Source organism: Elaeis guineensis, chromosome 3 (genome assembly GCF_000442705.2).
Source record: "Elaeis guineensis isolate ETL-2024a chromosome 3, EG11, whole genome shotgun sequence".
Lineage (NCBI taxonomy): Eukaryota > Viridiplantae > Streptophyta > Magnoliopsida > Arecales > Arecaceae > Elaeis > Elaeis guineensis.
The window spans coordinates 74,231,963-74,249,004 of record NC_025995.2 but is presented as its reverse complement, the minus strand read 5'-3'; the positions used below and the strand labels follow the sequence as shown (position 1 = coordinate 74,249,004).

The 17,042-nt window shown below is 37.0% G+C and overlaps 1 protein-coding gene across 1 annotated transcript in view; it reads right to left on the bottom strand.

Moving 5' to 3' along the window:
* LOC105042102 (uncharacterized) overlaps positions 1-16,432 on the bottom strand; it is a 46,405-nt gene extending 29,973 nt beyond the window's left edge. Inside the window, exons 1-7 of the mRNA XM_010919200.3 lie at positions 16,183-16,432; positions 10,903-11,020; positions 10,746-10,807; positions 4,665-6,123; positions 2,364-2,638; positions 2,164-2,228; positions 914-2,067 (exon numbers count right to left, since the gene is read on the bottom strand). Coding sequence (XP_010917502.1) covers positions 914-2,067; positions 2,164-2,228; positions 2,364-2,638; positions 4,665-6,123; positions 10,746-10,807; positions 10,903-11,007 — 3,120 coding nt within the window. The 5' untranslated portion in view covers positions 11,008-11,020; positions 16,183-16,432. The remainder of the gene's footprint in view (positions 1-913; positions 2,068-2,163; positions 2,229-2,363; positions 2,639-4,664; positions 6,124-10,745; positions 10,808-10,902; positions 11,021-16,182) is intronic.
* Between the last annotated feature and the right edge of the window lie 610 nt (positions 16,433-17,042).

Here is a 17,042-nt window from a genome sequence, read left to right as displayed (position 1 = left end):
AAGGATTATGTCATCCTAATATGCTTCTTCACTATCAACTATATGCTGTTGTTCTTTTTATCAAACTTTTAAAATAGACATTGTAAGGATGAGTATCTTGTGTATTTAAATACAAGATATGTTAGATTATTGAACAAAGAGAAGGGGCCATTCCAAATAATAATCACATTAAGCAAAAGAATAATTAAAGAGGAACATGTGTGGCATAAATAACAGCTTTTAGATGGACTTTTTCCCATCTTGGTTGACTCTACAATTTGGACAACCTCGTATGAGAAGAAGGCTTCGAAAGAATGGGTAACTTGATGCATCAAACCTCAAATTTTAAACAAAGGTCACATTTTATTGGATGATGAAATTTGGAAATCAACCATATTTGGAGAGACTTGGGTCTTTGCAATGGTGGCGTTCAAAAATGGAGGAAGAAAAATGGGTCCCTGGACAGCTGGTCTGCATGAAATGGAAACTCAATGATAAACAAGGATTAGTTGCTACACAGCAGATGAAAGTTCTGTTAGAAATGAGATAGGAAGTCTTCTTTCTTCTACATTGACTTGACTCTTTTGATTTTTATAGGAATATGATTAAAGTCCACAAAATATGTAACTGTATTCTGGTAAGCCTGGGATCTGCTTTCCAATATTCCTGCCCATCATGAGATGGTATATACACTATGTTGTTATGTAGCTTCCATTTTTGCAACTGATTTCTTCCTCTCAGCACAGAAGAAATTTTGCATCTGAATTAATGGATTTTTCTGAGCTAAGACATTGTTTTTAAGACTGCAGTACTCTAGCAGACAAGTTAACAAAGGCCAAGTACTTAATGCTCCATCACAACATATTATTATTTCAAAAAGAACTGATTCACTGAAATATGCCTGGAGAATGATACCAGTACATAGAAGTATTACCTTTAACTTGTCGAAGCATGCCACAATTCTTTTCTCGGCCTTCCTCTGCTTTAACACTCTTTTTTGCTCTTCAACAAGTTTCCTTTTCTGCTGATCCATCATCCACTTTTCTAACATAGTGTACTTTGGAGGAGAAGGCATCTCATCAGATGATGATTTGTTGCCCTCTTCTTGATCAGCAGATTTATCCAGCATTGTCTCCAAATTTCCATGTTTTACTGTATCACTGATGGGCAAAGTCTTGAATCCATCAGAACCACAATGTTTTTGGATAACAGAAACCCTATGTTCGTTCAGCTCACTACTTCCAGCATAAATATTGGGTGGACAATTAGATATTATCGACTCAGAAGCTGCAAAAAGTTTTTCCGCGGAATTAACATGAGTGAAAAACATGTTTGCACCCTTTGAAGGGTTCACCATGTGCTTGAAGTTTTCAACTTTGCTTCCTATAATCTGTGGATTCTGCTCTTTTACTAGTATCGAAGACTGGTTTTTATCTGCCAGTGTGTTGGACTCTGGCATTGGAGAATCTGGCTTAAGTAACTTTCCTGAACCATCATTGCCACCGATGATTTGATATGGATCACGATGAATCAATGGCATTGCTGGTGAATCTTCAGAAGGGACATCATAAATACTGGTTCTTGCTGCAATAGTCCCCTCAGGTTTGGGGGGCAGCTTATTGACACCCAAAACAGATGTAACTTGGTTTGTCCAGGCAGCTTGCTGCTTAGCGTTCTCCAGACCATTCCTATCACAATGATTGCCAGAGGCACCTTTTCCAGCATGTATCAGAGAGTCTGACTCTTGTGGCATGACTGATACTGCACGTGATTCAGCTGTTTCCTGAGACCGCATCTCAGAATCTGTTTTTTGTTTAAAAAATGGAGGTCGCCTATTTTCTTCTGCCATCATGGAACCATATGAATTTGGGTATTTCTTGCTCTTCTTATTTGTGTTTTCTGTATCCTTGGATGATGAGTCTGTTTCCACTATACTTCCAGTAGATGAAGTACTTGGTGGTATTTTGGCAATATCATTTGGCCTATAGAACATAATAGAGCTCTCGTGACTGTTACCAGTCTCCTTCGTAGATGCATCTGCCGCCCTGCTGTCACTAAAGCCTTTGCGAGTTCCATCTGCACTGACACCTAAACAAGTAAACAAAGGGAGAGATGAGCATATGCAAAAGAATGATACAAACTTTGATATCATAAAAATGCATGCTGATATTAAAATATTCTTACCTTCTTTATAGTAGCTTTGCCCAAGTGCAATTTCGAGATGTAGCTTCCTGGGCACATAATTATTTCTGCGTGCAACAGAGGAAGTAGTTCAGAACAAATATCAGATTTTTTGGGTAATCCATACACAACACCTCGTTCATTGGCTTGCTGATACTATAAATATAAAGGACACAAAATCAATAAAAAGTATCTTATCATGCCTGAATGCAAGAAATACAAGGCACTGAGCTCTAAGCTGTTTCAATTGCTGTTCCTTGAAAGGCATGTTCAAAGAAGAAGAGGCCTGAGATGTAAGACCCACTCCAACTTTAGGAGCTGCACCTATTAGAGTATTTATTTCTGCATTATTATTTGGTTCACCATATAATTTGACCTCTGACTTTGGTCTAGCAAAGAAATGCTGAATACTTTGATGAACTGTCTCAGCTTTCAATGGAACATTATCTTTGTTCTGTCGCTCTTGAATTCCACCTCCCTGTACAATCCAATTAATCATCAGCAAAAGCAGAAGGCACAAAACTAGCATAAGTTGAGCAAAATATGCACATGAATGTAAACTTGCCTAAAATGAGCTGCACAACAGCATAAACTAATTGTTATGTCATGGTAGGGGAAAAAGGGTAATTCACTATTAGAGCACAACCCTGTAACCTTTAGATCTGCTATATACAGATAAACAGTAGAATACAAGAATCATGAATTTCCAAGGAAATAGTAGGACAATCTATGGATATATTCTTATATTTATTATTAAAAATAGGCATAGGAGATGCAACAATAAACAATAATGAGACCACCACTACTACCAAAAATAAATGTCATTATTGATTGTAGACCATCAATATACACTTAAGTTGAAAATAATTCAGTAATAAATTGAACTGCAAATCATTAAACAATTCTTGATTCACTTGGTTTCCTGAGAACAATCTGGAGAATCATCGGGCTGATGGAAGAGCATAAAATCCAATAATTTTTCAACAATAGGGTAATCAATTTAAAGGTCTTTATGTAACCTGGTTCCTCAATTGTTTAACATGTCACAATTGGATCATTGTTAGCAAGATCTACTACAAATGTGCTTTGAGATACCACATCTTTCAACTCCAATCATCCATCTGAACCAACCCCTTATTGACTGACCAACATGGGTGAAAAAGAATCCCTTGAAGGTGGTCATTCTTCTCTTTGAGGAACTAAATCAGTGCAGACGTATCATAACATGATCTCATGGCAGTCTAAACTTTCGCTAATAGCTCACCTGACTCCTAAGTACTCTTGGACTGCAGATATCAACATATCTGCCATGGAGCGATGCAACTGGTCACCCCAGGAAGGATTGGCTATGATAACAAGGGTACCCACAAAATGTACTTTGCCCATATCTGAACCTAATTAAAATCCCACTACTTGAACCCATCCCAAATTAGATTAAAAATTTGCCCAAAAAACCCAAACTCATCCCATCAAAAAATGGTAAATCCATTAGGTACTGGAACCTGCATGATTAATCTTTATTTGGATCAGGTCCGGTACCCATCCTGGGATTCCCAAAAAAATAAAAAAATAAAAAAAATGGGGGAATAATATGAAGTAAAAATGGGTATAATTTATATATCATAATTGGGTTCAGTTAGTGGATACCCGAAGGGCAAATCCCAAACTGTAGCAGGTTTTAATTTTAAATCCAAACCCTATAGGGTTTTGCTAAACAGGTTCTATTAGGGTTTGGGATGAGTCGAATACCTGAACAAATCTACCGGGCTGCCATCCCTATATCAAATTGATAATAGCCCTAAGAAGAAAGTTATAAGATTTTATATTTGGAAGAGAAAAAGGGAAAGAAATGAGAGAATAAAAGAAGAAAGAAAAGGAAAAAGAGAAGTTGAATGACCAAATATAGGTTTTTTTTTTTTTCTTATGATAGTGGTATATTACATACATGTTCTCAAACTAGTCTAAACACAGACTAAGACACATTGAATGTCAAACTTAACATCCCAATTTGAAGTGTTATTCCACATGAATGAGGCTCCTAAACATATCACCTCATGTTTCACATATAAATTATTATTAATAATAACAAATGACAACAAAAAGTAGAAGGTAAGTTACTTAGCATTGTAGGACTAGATATAATATTTAAGCATCTTTAAATAATATAAAAAAGTAAAAACAAAGTTTCATTGGGTCATCATTAGGGCTGCAATGTCCGTGTGGATCTAACATCTCTCAGGACAAACTTCATGAAAGTGAGTTGGACCTCGCACAACTATTTCTAAAAGAAAAATATTAAGAAAAAAGGATGATGGATGCATGTTATCTGGCATGGCTATCTCAAAGTGTTAAATTTTTGTTTGTTCACTCAATGCAGTTACTTTGTATAGAAGCCAAATTTTTGGAGTCAGAATAAAGAATGGCACTTAACCAAAATAAAAGAGGAAGCATGCCTAAGGGGTACTGTATGAATTTGCTTGTGTACAATGGGATGATGAACCAACCTGGGTTTCCAAAAACTTCTCAGAAAATCGAGATGTTCCATCTCTCATGAGGCCGGACTCCCTGATCCCTGAATCAGCTGTAGCTTTAGGAGAAACACCTGAGGGGAATTCAATGCTAGTATTGGCAGCAATCACATCCTTGCCTTTTTCTGACAACGGAAAACCTGAGGCCTCAAAACTTCTTTGTAACTGCATTTTTGGAGCAAACTCATGACCCTCGAACACAGAACCTGAATAACGTGCTGGAGCAGGAAAACCGATCTTTGCCATAGTGAAAGAGTTGAAAGCACCAGATGTTCCTACATTAAGTCTCTCCATACCATGCACATGATTTGCAGGCAAGTTTACAGGCCTTGAGCCATCATTTGTTAACTCATTTGAATTAATTCTTGATTCATTTCCAGTATAAATAGCTTCATTATTGGCTCCAGGAGAAGTTTCCACAAAAACAGGACCAGAACCTTGAGAGTTTGCTGATGACGGTGGGAATTTATACTGGTTCCAGACATAAGCAGAGCCAAAAGTATTGGTTCTAGGTGGCTGTAGACCTCCTTTCTGCAGCCCAAAAACACTATGTGCAGAAGATACTTCTTCAGAAATATTGGAAGCATAAGTAACAGGAAAAGAACTTGAGTTCTTAACTTTGTCCATAGTCCTCTCAGATAAAGCCAGAGCATTTTCTAGTTTGGCTTCATATAATGGCCCAGCGCCACTGGATAATGATGGAAAGTGTTCCGATTGACTGGTATATTGAACAGGATTTCCTTGTTCATTATCACCACCTTTAATGGCAAACGGACCCTGCATGCCCCCTTTATTTATCTGCTTCCCCTTTCTTGAGTTATGTCTAGTAGCGAGAACATCTGCCTGCTGGGGGATATCAGAATGCACATCAGAATCTGCTTTTGAATCTGCCCTTTTTCGCTTGGTACCAAATTTTTTAACTTCTTTCTTGTTCACTTGATCTGGTTTTGAAGTGTCAGGCCTTTCCTGGGAGTTTGCAGACCCAATGTCCTCCATCGGTACGCTAGCTGGACTTTCATGCTCAGATGACTTGCTGCTTTTCTGAGAAACAGACCCTTGATGAGGATCAGGTCCCATATTGTCCATCCTCCTTATTCCGAAAGTTGGCCTGTTTGAAACAAGTACGTCGTGCCTAGTCATATCTGTTGCCCCTGGAGCTGCTAAAGAATCTTTCTGCATACCATAACCCTGGAAAGAACCAGCATAAGCTTCTTCCTTCATTTGACTACTTGATGCAACTTGCCATGTGCTAGCAGGCATACTTTTATGAGGCATATCAATTCCACCAGCAGGTAGCTGATTCTCAATTGTCTCATTGCCATTTGATCTCATCTGTCCTGGATCCCCCATGTAAGTCCCACCAGCAAATGAAAATCGAGAAGACCTCAAAGCATCAATATCAAGACCGTGCTGACCGACAACAGTTTCCATTGCCCTGATGTAAAGAATTTCAGGTAATCACGTAAATGCAAATGATGATTTCAGTTTACAGTTTAGAAAACTTGGTACACTGTGCTATCAGAATAAAATGGTACAGTCAGAAAACCAAACTGGCATTGATAGCACATGGGAGGAGGAAAAAAATCTTGTTCGTTAGATAGTCATACAACAATGAACTGCTAGTGCTTCCGCAATCCCCATGTTTCTATAAAAATTTCTCTAGCAATTATCACAAGCTGTGCAATAAGCGAGCACTTAGGTCATAAAATTCCATACCGGCCCAAACCGTCCAGTACACCCCGTACCGAGCCAGACTGACGGGGAATTGGGATAGTTCGGTCGAAGAAAATGGTACACTGAAGGAGGGAGAGGGAAAGAGAGGAAGAGAGAGAGAGGAGAAAAGGGAGAGAGAGTATGATGCTACTGGAGGCCCGTGGTGGCCCATTGTGGCCACCGGAGTGCCACGGAAGCCTCCGTGGCTCGGTGTCATCCGATAGAACTTTTAAACGAGCGAGAAAGAGAGAGAGAGGGAGAGCAACCGTACCAAAAAGAGGAGCAGACGGTAGAGAAGCTGCCAAAGGGCGCCGGATAGCCACCGGAGGGCGGCAGAAAACACGCAAATGGAGCCACGGCCACGAAACAGGGGCGACCGCCCCGTTCACTTATCGACTTTTTTTAAAAAGGTCAATGAATAGTGAAGCCTGCAATCAATTTACCGGCTTCACTTTTTAAGAATTTTTTTAAAAAAATTTAAAAACAATGAATGGGGCAAACCCATTGCCAACTTCACCATATCCGCGTTTTAAAAAAAAAAATCCGTGAAATAGGGGCAATCGCTCCTGTTTTATGCCCGCATCAAGTGCGCCATCCAGCGGCCAGCCGAAGCCCCTCCGACGGCCTCTCCAACAGCTTCCCTCCCTCTTTTTCTTTCTCCCCCCTCTCTCTCCATCTCTCTCTTTCTCTCTTTTCCTCTTCCCGATTCGATTCTTTTGCTTTGTGTCGGTTCGCGCCCATCCGGTACGAATCCACACCAACCCATACCGCGGGCTGGCCGGCCGGCACAGGTTCCGGTACCAAGTCCGCGAACCTTGATTCAGGTTCAGCTAACAAGCACATGTAGTCACAATGATTACCTCTCACAATGAACTTTCACTTGATAAGGTCATTTGTTTTCGATGAAAAACTTCTTTGACCAGATAAAAGCTTTCTTGCTGAGCTGTTTAGCTCACTTCATCAATTTAATATCATTTCCAAAGTGGTTAGTCAGGGACACAGGGGGTCTTTTCAGAGAATGAGGACTTGGTGCTTTTAAGTTGCTTTTGGATCAAGCAATTTTGAAAGGACACTGAAAAATATAGCAGTTCTTGTATTTTTGAAGGCACAGTAATATGTATGATAGGCTAAGTTCAAATTTTCTAACTGGATTTTATTTAAGATTTATGGCTTGTTATGGACCTTTATTTATGCTATATTGAATCATATGGTTTGCTTTAGGGATGATTTAACATTAATGTGAAATCATCAATGTGCCTTTGATTGACAATGACAGTCACACATTATGTTTTAAATGTCTCAAGGCATGAGAAACAATCTCACCTATCCATCAAACAGATTTGTCGCAAATGCATCCAAGCTGCAAACTGCTTTTCAAGGATATTTCCAAGACACCACTAGTGCAAGCTAAACATGCATAAAGCTTAAGGGGAAGGCAAGCTCTCCCATCCTTGTAAAGGTAAGCTTACTGAATAATTGTAGGTCTACAATGATTATGATGAAGTGGCAAGATGACCTTATGTTCATGCCAAATTCCTAGATTACTCTTTGCATTTAAAAATTTGGATACAGCATATAAGGTCATCTTTGTCACCATTAATTATTCATTTAGAAGCCTTGGTCTTCATCTAGCAATGGAAGGGCACATTTCTCCAAGAGGTTTTCCTTTGAATAGGTTTGCCCTCGTTTTGATGCCAATGCCTCTAGGTCTAGGAAAAGGAACAAGTGCCTCCTGATTCTTAGGGGTGTAGATGAGCCGAACACTAGTGAACAAGACCTAGCTCAATCTTGACTTGTTTTGTAATTAAACCCAGCTCAAGCAAGCTCATTTGATTTCAAGACAAACTTGAACTGTTAACAAACAATCTATCTAGGACGTCTGGTGAGTGCTTAAGGTCTTCTGAGAATTTCATTATACTTTAAGCTAATAATATCTTTTATATTTTAACGTTATAGTTAAAATAAGCTAAGATGGATGAGTGGTAAAAACTAGAAAGGGTAAAATAAGAAATTAATATAATAAAGGGCTGCAGGAGTTGCACAAATTAAGAATAAAGTGATGGACAATTGTAGGAACGTATGGACATGTACAACGAAGATTTGGGGAGGCTTTGGTAAAGTGAGGCACTTTGTTTTATGTTGAAGGAGGAAAAACATAAAATAGCATGAATGGAGGTTGTGAGAAAGAATATTGAGAAACCTAGAACAACATCAAAGGTGGCCCTAAATAGGAAAACTCAACAAATGAGGATCCATAAAGCTTGCAAAAGGCTAGATGATTATAATTATGATTATGATTAGCTGAAACATATTTTATTATGCATCTTCTATTTTATTATGATGATGAGAATCCAGTGCATGAGGCTTCCACCATTACCGGATCTGGGAAAGCTCACATACATGCAGCCTTACCCCTGCTTGCAGATAGGCCATTTCCATGTTTCAGTCCCATGACCTCCAAGTCACAAAGGAGCAATAAGTTCTTAAAAGAATTCTGTGTAGCAAATAATAATTAAAATAATATATAAAAGTTATTCATATATTCATATTTTGAGATAAATGCAGCTGAGCTTGGGCAAGCTAAGCCAAGCTCAATTAATTTGTTAGTTGAGCAAGCCGAACTCGAGCCATGTTTTGTCAAAACTCACATTGACTAGCAAAAAGCTCAGTCATTTGATACCTCTAGTTTTCTAAGACTTATTATTTAGTGTTAAGGTTAGTCACTGATGTAGAACCCCAAAGTTTCAAAGGGTTTCTACTGCCACTAGTGAGAAGCTTTGCCCTCATAATTAATAAATTAATGATTTTTTAGGGAAGAAATAAATAGTAAATTTCTCTATTTCTAAACTGACTTACCATGACAGATTGCTGGGGTGGGGTTGGGGGGTGGGGTGGGGTGGGGTGGGGTTGGTATGAAGGGATGTAAAAAAGATTAATCATGGAGTGCTGAAAAAGAAGTAAACCATATAAATCAGTAACATAACAAAATTGGCAAAGATAAAATGCAGTATTTTATCAAAAGTTAAAATCAAGGTTCAAAATCTCAATTTCAGTTTCAATTTTGACCAAGCTAAATGAGATTTTTTTTTTCTTTGGCTCTGAGCTAAATGAGACTCAGTTTCCACAATTTCAGCAATTTAAGTAGTTTCAGGTTCAATTTAAATAATTTTGGTTGAGGATCATAAAAATTAAAATATAAAACCTAAATTAGTGAACATAGAAACAATAAAGAACAGGGCTTAAATTAAATTATATATCATTAAACTAGACAATTAAAAATTATTTCTCCCAACTTTAGAATGTTAACAAAGTATATTAAAGCAGAATATCTCATTTTTGCATTTGCTGGCAATCTAATATGAGACTATCTAAATACCATGATACTTGATTTTTTTAATAGGCAAATCCTCATCAAAATCTTTTCCTCCCATTATCCCTTTGGAATCAATAGTTGCAAAGCTTCTAAAACTTTCGAATCCCCAACAACTAGAGAAAATGCTTTTCTGATCGAACAAAATGAAGAAATGACAATAATTTGCATTGACAGCTCACCTATACAGTCAATTTGATCTCAAATGTCAGTTTTATCTGAAGTTCCAAAACTAGCTCAATTTTTCAGATTTGCTCTAAGTAAAACTAGAATATTTCAGCTTCAATTACGAATTAAGATAGAAATTTGAGAACATGGTTAAAGTTAGATAACAAACCATGAAACCATTCAATTAGAATATTGGGACTGCTATAGCAATTGGATGGAGCATACATTGAAAAGGTTCTTGGTACAGCATAAAACCTGTTAATATGCAAGACTAGTTGGATAGAAGATCAGTGCAAACTGCAAAGTTTTAGCAAGATCTGATTGTAGGTCACCCTCAAAGTCCATCGCTACCAGAAGGGCAAGCCTCATTTTTTAAGTCATTTGGAGCATTAATTGTTCCTCAACAACAGGTGCTTGTGTTTGAAGGCATTTCTAAATGATATGGCTTCCCTCATGTATGTCTAGCAGCAAGTGGAAGCAAATAAAGAGTTCATTCGCATATTAAAATCCATTACCCTATCTTCAGTCTTCCTCAGTATTATTTAAAAGATTTTGCAGAAACATGCTCCTTTTGTATAATAGTTACATATGGTCTGGTGTGATAGTCTGAAGTTTCAGCTTCAAGAGTATTCTACTGAGAAAACTCATAGTTTTCAGTCTGAAGCAAATCCCCTTTTTCAAGACTTTGAGAGAATTCTAGTGTATTTGGAATCATATTTGGTGAGAAGAATAAAGGGACAAGAACACCTCTATGTGACAACCAAGACTCGTAGTTGGATCTGTGAACAAGGTAACAAGTCCTTCACCTTGATATAACTTGATACGGCAACGACTGCTCCTTTCCACTTAATTTCATATGCTGGCATATCTGGGCAAGTTCAGATCGATAGGCATCAGGTTACAAAATTAGGTTTTAACTGAAGCTGCTGAGAGTTCTTGCTTGATATGAAAATTGATACATACAACATAAAGCTTCGTTGCTAATTTTGCAGGCTCATCCTTTGACTCTTGAATAAGTTTATGCAAAAGTTTGGCCGCCTCCACTTCAACATGCTGGGAAGAAGCCATCTCTTGAAGAAAACTGTCATAAACAGAAAAGGTAGCACAGCTAAAATCAGATACACAGCCACTGCTAACACTATGGTAACTTTTTTAATTAACTTAATAAAAGAAAATTAATATCCATCAACCACACTATCTGCATCAAACTCAAACTCAGTACAGCACATGAAAGATTACAGTACAGCACATGAAAGATTAACTCTCAATACCGGAACCTATACTAGGGGTAAAAAATTTGTCTTAAAGACTTTATTCCAAAAAAAAATGTTAGATTTTTACCAAAATTGAAGCTTACATACACATCAATACATCACAGAAAATATGAAGGATCAATGATTCTCAAAGATGAAGAGAACATTGGTACTGGTTACCTTAAATAACATCCAACCCTGATCTGTACATAACTTCGGCAAAGCGACCTGACTCTAACTTTTATAATTGGTCTTCCAGCCTGCACTTAGCTTGTATTTCTACTATACAACACCCAAAAAAAAATTCTGATTTCTACCTGAACAATATTTATGTATCATACGTTAATGATCATGTTAAATCAGTCAAGTACTTTAATACACTTAATGGAACGTTAAAATAATCTATCATTGTTATTTGTTATCAAATGGCTTGAAGACAAAGGAAATTGCAAGGATAAATTTGACCATTATATCAAAAAATAATTTTTTCTTTTATTATCCTCGGACAGCATCCAAACAGCACAAGAACCCAACTGCAATTATTATTTGGGATAACAGCATTTATCCCATCAGAAATAAGGCCCTGTCCAGACTGAACCTACCAAAATTACACCTACCTGGTACAAAACCTGCTGATCCACAAAAACAGCATCCACTTTCTAAACTGGGGCTTAGGACTTTCAGATGCAATATCAAAAACAACTATATGGAAAAGTATTATATCTAAAATAAAAATAAATTTTGGAAAGTCCAAGATATTAAAAAAAAGGGTTTTACTCACAGTCAACAATATCCTCAAATGGGAGACTATAAGTATTACTGATAAAAGAAAACAAGCTATACAACTTTAAAGAACCACTAGTTGGTCTTGACTGAACACTATTAATGAAAAGAATGCATCTAAAAGCAGGGATGGTTAGGTAAATAGAAGCTCTAGCATGAGCACTAAATAGCATGTGACCTGAAGTATAGAAGTCTTTCCTAAAGGAACACCTCAAGATAGCACAAACAACAAAAGCAACAGTACAAAGAAATATAGAAAAAAAGTATATATGATTAAAAATAGATAAAAATTAGGAAGCTCAGAAACCTTGATATCAAAGAGGTTGGTCATAGATGTCAGGTGAATGAGGCCAGATATATAATTCGAAAACAAGTAGTGGGTGTATTTACCTTAGGACAGTAATTTGGAGGTAAGGGTGGCGATTATTAGAGTGGATTTGAATTTATGGGTGTCTTTTAAGTGGCACATTTTTTATGGGAAGCAAGCAATGAATGATTCCAAGACATGATAATAATGCGAATACAAATGATGAAGTATGTGAGCATATTTAAGAAGTTTTTCGTCAATAACTTGGAGGAGAGAGAGCAATGTAGATCATTTCTGGTGTTTAGGGTTATGATGACTGAGACGTGGATGAGGTGAAATCTAACTTTACTTTTTGATTCCAAAAGTAAAAAGGCTAGAACCACTATGAATCAGTTGAGGTGACTGTCCAAATGTTGCATCCAAGCATTAATTGATCAAATCTTTTGGACATGCTTTGACAGGGAGAAATATCAGTTCTGATTTCATTAATGTGGGGCAATGGGTGAACTGGCCCAAATCTTAATCATGGTTCTACACTTTAATACAGATATGGAGGATTAATGTTGTTTAAATTTGGAAGTTAAAGTAAGAACATGAAGGTCTAACAGAAGTAGAGTGAGATATGTGGGATTCAAACTCTTATGGTGATGGTTTGATTAACACAGTTGATTGCAAAGTATAAAATTCATGATAAAGATTAAATGGCAGGAAGGATTTTTTCTAAAAGCAACATTCACAAAGGAGAGAACATTTATATATCCATTTATAACTCGAAGCTTCTAGGTGAAGCAATGTAGGGATATCAGTGGGTCACAATGAACCCCAACATCATGTAGAACCACTCTCATTGCTGCTACTCGTATATACTAAATGTAATCTCTTATAGTCTACATAAAGTAATGGTTTTGTTGGGAACCAAGAACATCTAATGAACTAGAACAAATATGTTGCATTATCCTTGCATGCAACTTAAATGCTAACTAGCTTGTATAAGTACTAACATCTACTACCATACATAACATCCTAGTTAACGCCATGAAAGAAGTCACTGTGTTATTGTGGATTCCCATTCTGTGCAAAGCCACTCACAAGATCAGAGCTCCCATGTCTTAAAGGTTGTGTGGGGTTTGAGAACAAGAAAAATGGCAGAAATTTCTAATTCCTGGCCAGAATACATATAGAGCTAAGGATATTATTGTCCATGCAAAGAAGGCAGAATTAAAATAGGGCCTTACCACCTGAAGAATAAGTTTCAACTGTCACTTAAGCACATTTGACCAAATCAGTTGTTCCTCCCTTATTCTAATTTAAAACAGGTTTGGCAGGAATGAGGCTTATTCCAAGCCTTATTCCAGCCTTAAGCATAACACAACCAAAGGCAAAAAAAAGTAATGTGTTTGATGTGCATTGAGAACATAATAGAAGTAAGTTCAGTACCTAAGTTATGTTTCCTGTTCCAATCCCAGTTTACTTTCATTAATGCCAATTAGATGGTAATATCACTCCTCCTAGACTGTTTCTATAGTGTAACTAAACCAAAAACATTCTTTGAATCCTGTTACCAAGTCTTTTGACTTTTGATTCCCCAATCTATCAGTTATCATCCATGAAATTGGGAAGTCCTAATACCTAAAATACATTATTTTAGTCATAAGCATCAAAATGAACTCATGTTTGATACCTAACCTACCATATTTCTAGAACTGAAATTAAAACACCCCAGCATGCCTTGACATCTGCATGTTCAATTTGATGCACTAGCCTCTTTACGTATTTCTCTTCTTTCAGAGCACACTCCTCTAAGTCCTCTAGGGACTCCTTTTCAGAGTTTTCACAGTGTTGGAGAGAAACAAGAGGCATATTAAGAAAAGTGGGTATGTATGCATATGTAATACATCAAAATATGTGTACATACATACATATATACAAATATGTATGCATAATAGATATTTCTAGGTATATACAACAATTTGTAGATAATATATATCTATCTACTTCAAATTAAAAGGGAGTTATTCTAAATAATCTTGATGCGACTAGGAACACCAATTAGATACTCCAACCTCTTAAATTTGTCACATGCACTGCACATGTGTGGTGCTAGATTACAGTTAACTAAGTCAATCCTTCTACATCAACTCTTATGAGAGGTTCAAGTATGTATCGGTCACGATTCTCAAGAAGTAAGTCCTTTGAATCATCCAGCCTCTTCTATAGCCGCTTAAGCAGAATCCTTCAGTCCTTGCTAGATCATATGGTATCTATAATACACATATAAAAACCATTTGAAAACACTTTGTAACTCTACTTTTGATTGATGGTATTCACTAAATTTTCTCAACTTTACTCACTCCTGACTCCTTGCTTCATAATTTAATCATGAATCTAACTTATTATCCCCAAACTTGATATGCTTTGATGATGATCCATTTCTTTGTGGAGCATCTTGATTTATACATCGAAACTGATCTTATCGTGCATATTTTAAGTTTGAAAGGTACCCAAACATTCTTCAAAAATACAAGTTTTACAAGTTTAATCTATTCTCTGGTTTACCTTTTACCACAAAAATTAAACCATCCATATTGAGACACAATTATCCATTCTCAGCACAAAATTTTATCCATTTTTGCATGGAATAAAATTATTAGTTTTATACTTTAATGGCATAAAACACAAGTTTGAGTTGTTAAAGAGTTAATCCGACAAATTTTATGCTTTGATCTAGGATTATATAATTCAAAATAAACTCTTTCTTTGGTCTTTTACCAAAAAAAAATATCGAGACACAAATGTAAATTAGTTCATTTACTCTTATGATGGAATAAAATTATTACTTATGCGCTTTGAAATGGCAAAAAGCACAACTCAGCATTGTCAATGAGTCCAATCCAGTGAGTTCTACACTATGATTTGGATTCTTCTAGTTTATTTACCTGACTGTTCATGAACATAGGCAACTTCTTGAAAACGTAGGTAGCAGGAATCATTATCTAAAAAAAATGGATGAGGAAAAAAGCCACAACAATGGTTACATTTTCTGAAACCAGATCATCATTGATCATTTATGCTAGGGGCAAAAAGAAATAAAAACAATAGCGAGTATTAATGGGGATCATGTTTCGCAATGCAGATCCCAAGGGTTAGGTTCATTGTCTCCTTTTTCCCCTCTTTTGTTTGTGATCAAACACCCTCTCCCATTTGATTCCTAATTTTTTTGGCAGAAACATCGCAATCATGTTTTCTTTATCTTATCTAAATTTCACAATTTCTTTCATTTTTGTTCGAATATTATCATTCATTAAAGGAATAAATGGTGAGCAAAGTACCGTTAGCTAGTCAAGGATACATGGATCAGACTTGTTCATTATATTTAGGTAGCAACTAGCAACAGAACATTCAAGAAAAGCCACATAAGCTTCACCATGAGTGGATATCAACCATCCATCATGCAACACTAATAAGCAAGAATAAAGCTCCTGAACTGATACAACATAAATGCGAAGAGCACAAGTCCAAGTACACTACTAGAAACCAAGGCAGCACAGTTGAGGCTGTCATCATTTATGATTGAAGGATTTTACACCACAATTATCACTCCATCAAAGAAAAGCAGAAAAGAAGTTAGTTTTACACATATCCTTGTATAACGATCCAGGAAGGTCATCAGCCTTTTCTACTGGCCAATTATACATACTATACGCTCAAGACCTATACAAGGAACCATTAGATATCGATTCTTTACTGGAAGAAAAGACAATTCATCAATTGCAAGCCCTAACGAGTTGGATCATAGAAACATCAAAATCCGCCCTTTCTTCCTCAAAAAACGAAATAGTAAATTTCACCAAAAAAGACCCAAAATAATGAAGAAAAAATAAACCACGGAAAATAGGGTACCTCACACTTGGATTTCCTCAGTCGAATCGGAGGCGAACGAACCTCAACTCCATCCCACGGAAGCATAAACGAGATCTCCTACGAGATTTATCGAAGAACGTAGAAGTTTGACGATCGGTCACAGGAGAAACCCTGATTCCGCCATGAGCGACCTCGAAGAGGGATTTTTCCTTTTTCCTTTTTTTTCCCCCTCTTTTCTGAAGGCTTCCTTTGGCGACAGCAGAAAATGGGAAATGGCGGAGCTATCGACACCAGAGAGGTCGCCTGTGGTACCAAATGAAAGTTCTATGGAGCGCCAGCAGCTCACACAAAGTTCCTCGGGCACCTTAGTAGGACGTGGCAACCCATGATTCAACTCTACGCCATGCGTGGAACCAGTCATTTGTTACACGTAGAAGGAGTACTTGTGGGCTGGATGGGCGCTCTCAAGGAAGTACAAGACCGGGCGTGATCCAAAAAAATGCGGGACTGGACTGAAGCTCCCGGCCCATTACTTTGTTGAGTGGGAGCTTGCCAGCATGTTATCATGTTCCCGCCTCTTGATTTTTCCATGGGCCAAATGATCCTATGAATTATACTCTCCAAAAACAGATCAAGAGAAAATTTTTGTGCACCGCAGGCAGTACAGCAAATTCGATGTGAAGCATATCGCTTGATGTAATTGGTCCATATAGTCATCACTTTCGATACATATTTAATGACTACAACTCGATTTTTTCATTTAAAAATTTTGTATGACAAAAATATCCCTGTTGTTTAAAAAAAATATGGTATTCTATGATATATTATGATTTTCTATACACAAGATGTTATAATATGGTCCAAAAATTATGATATCCTGTGCATATTATGACATCCTG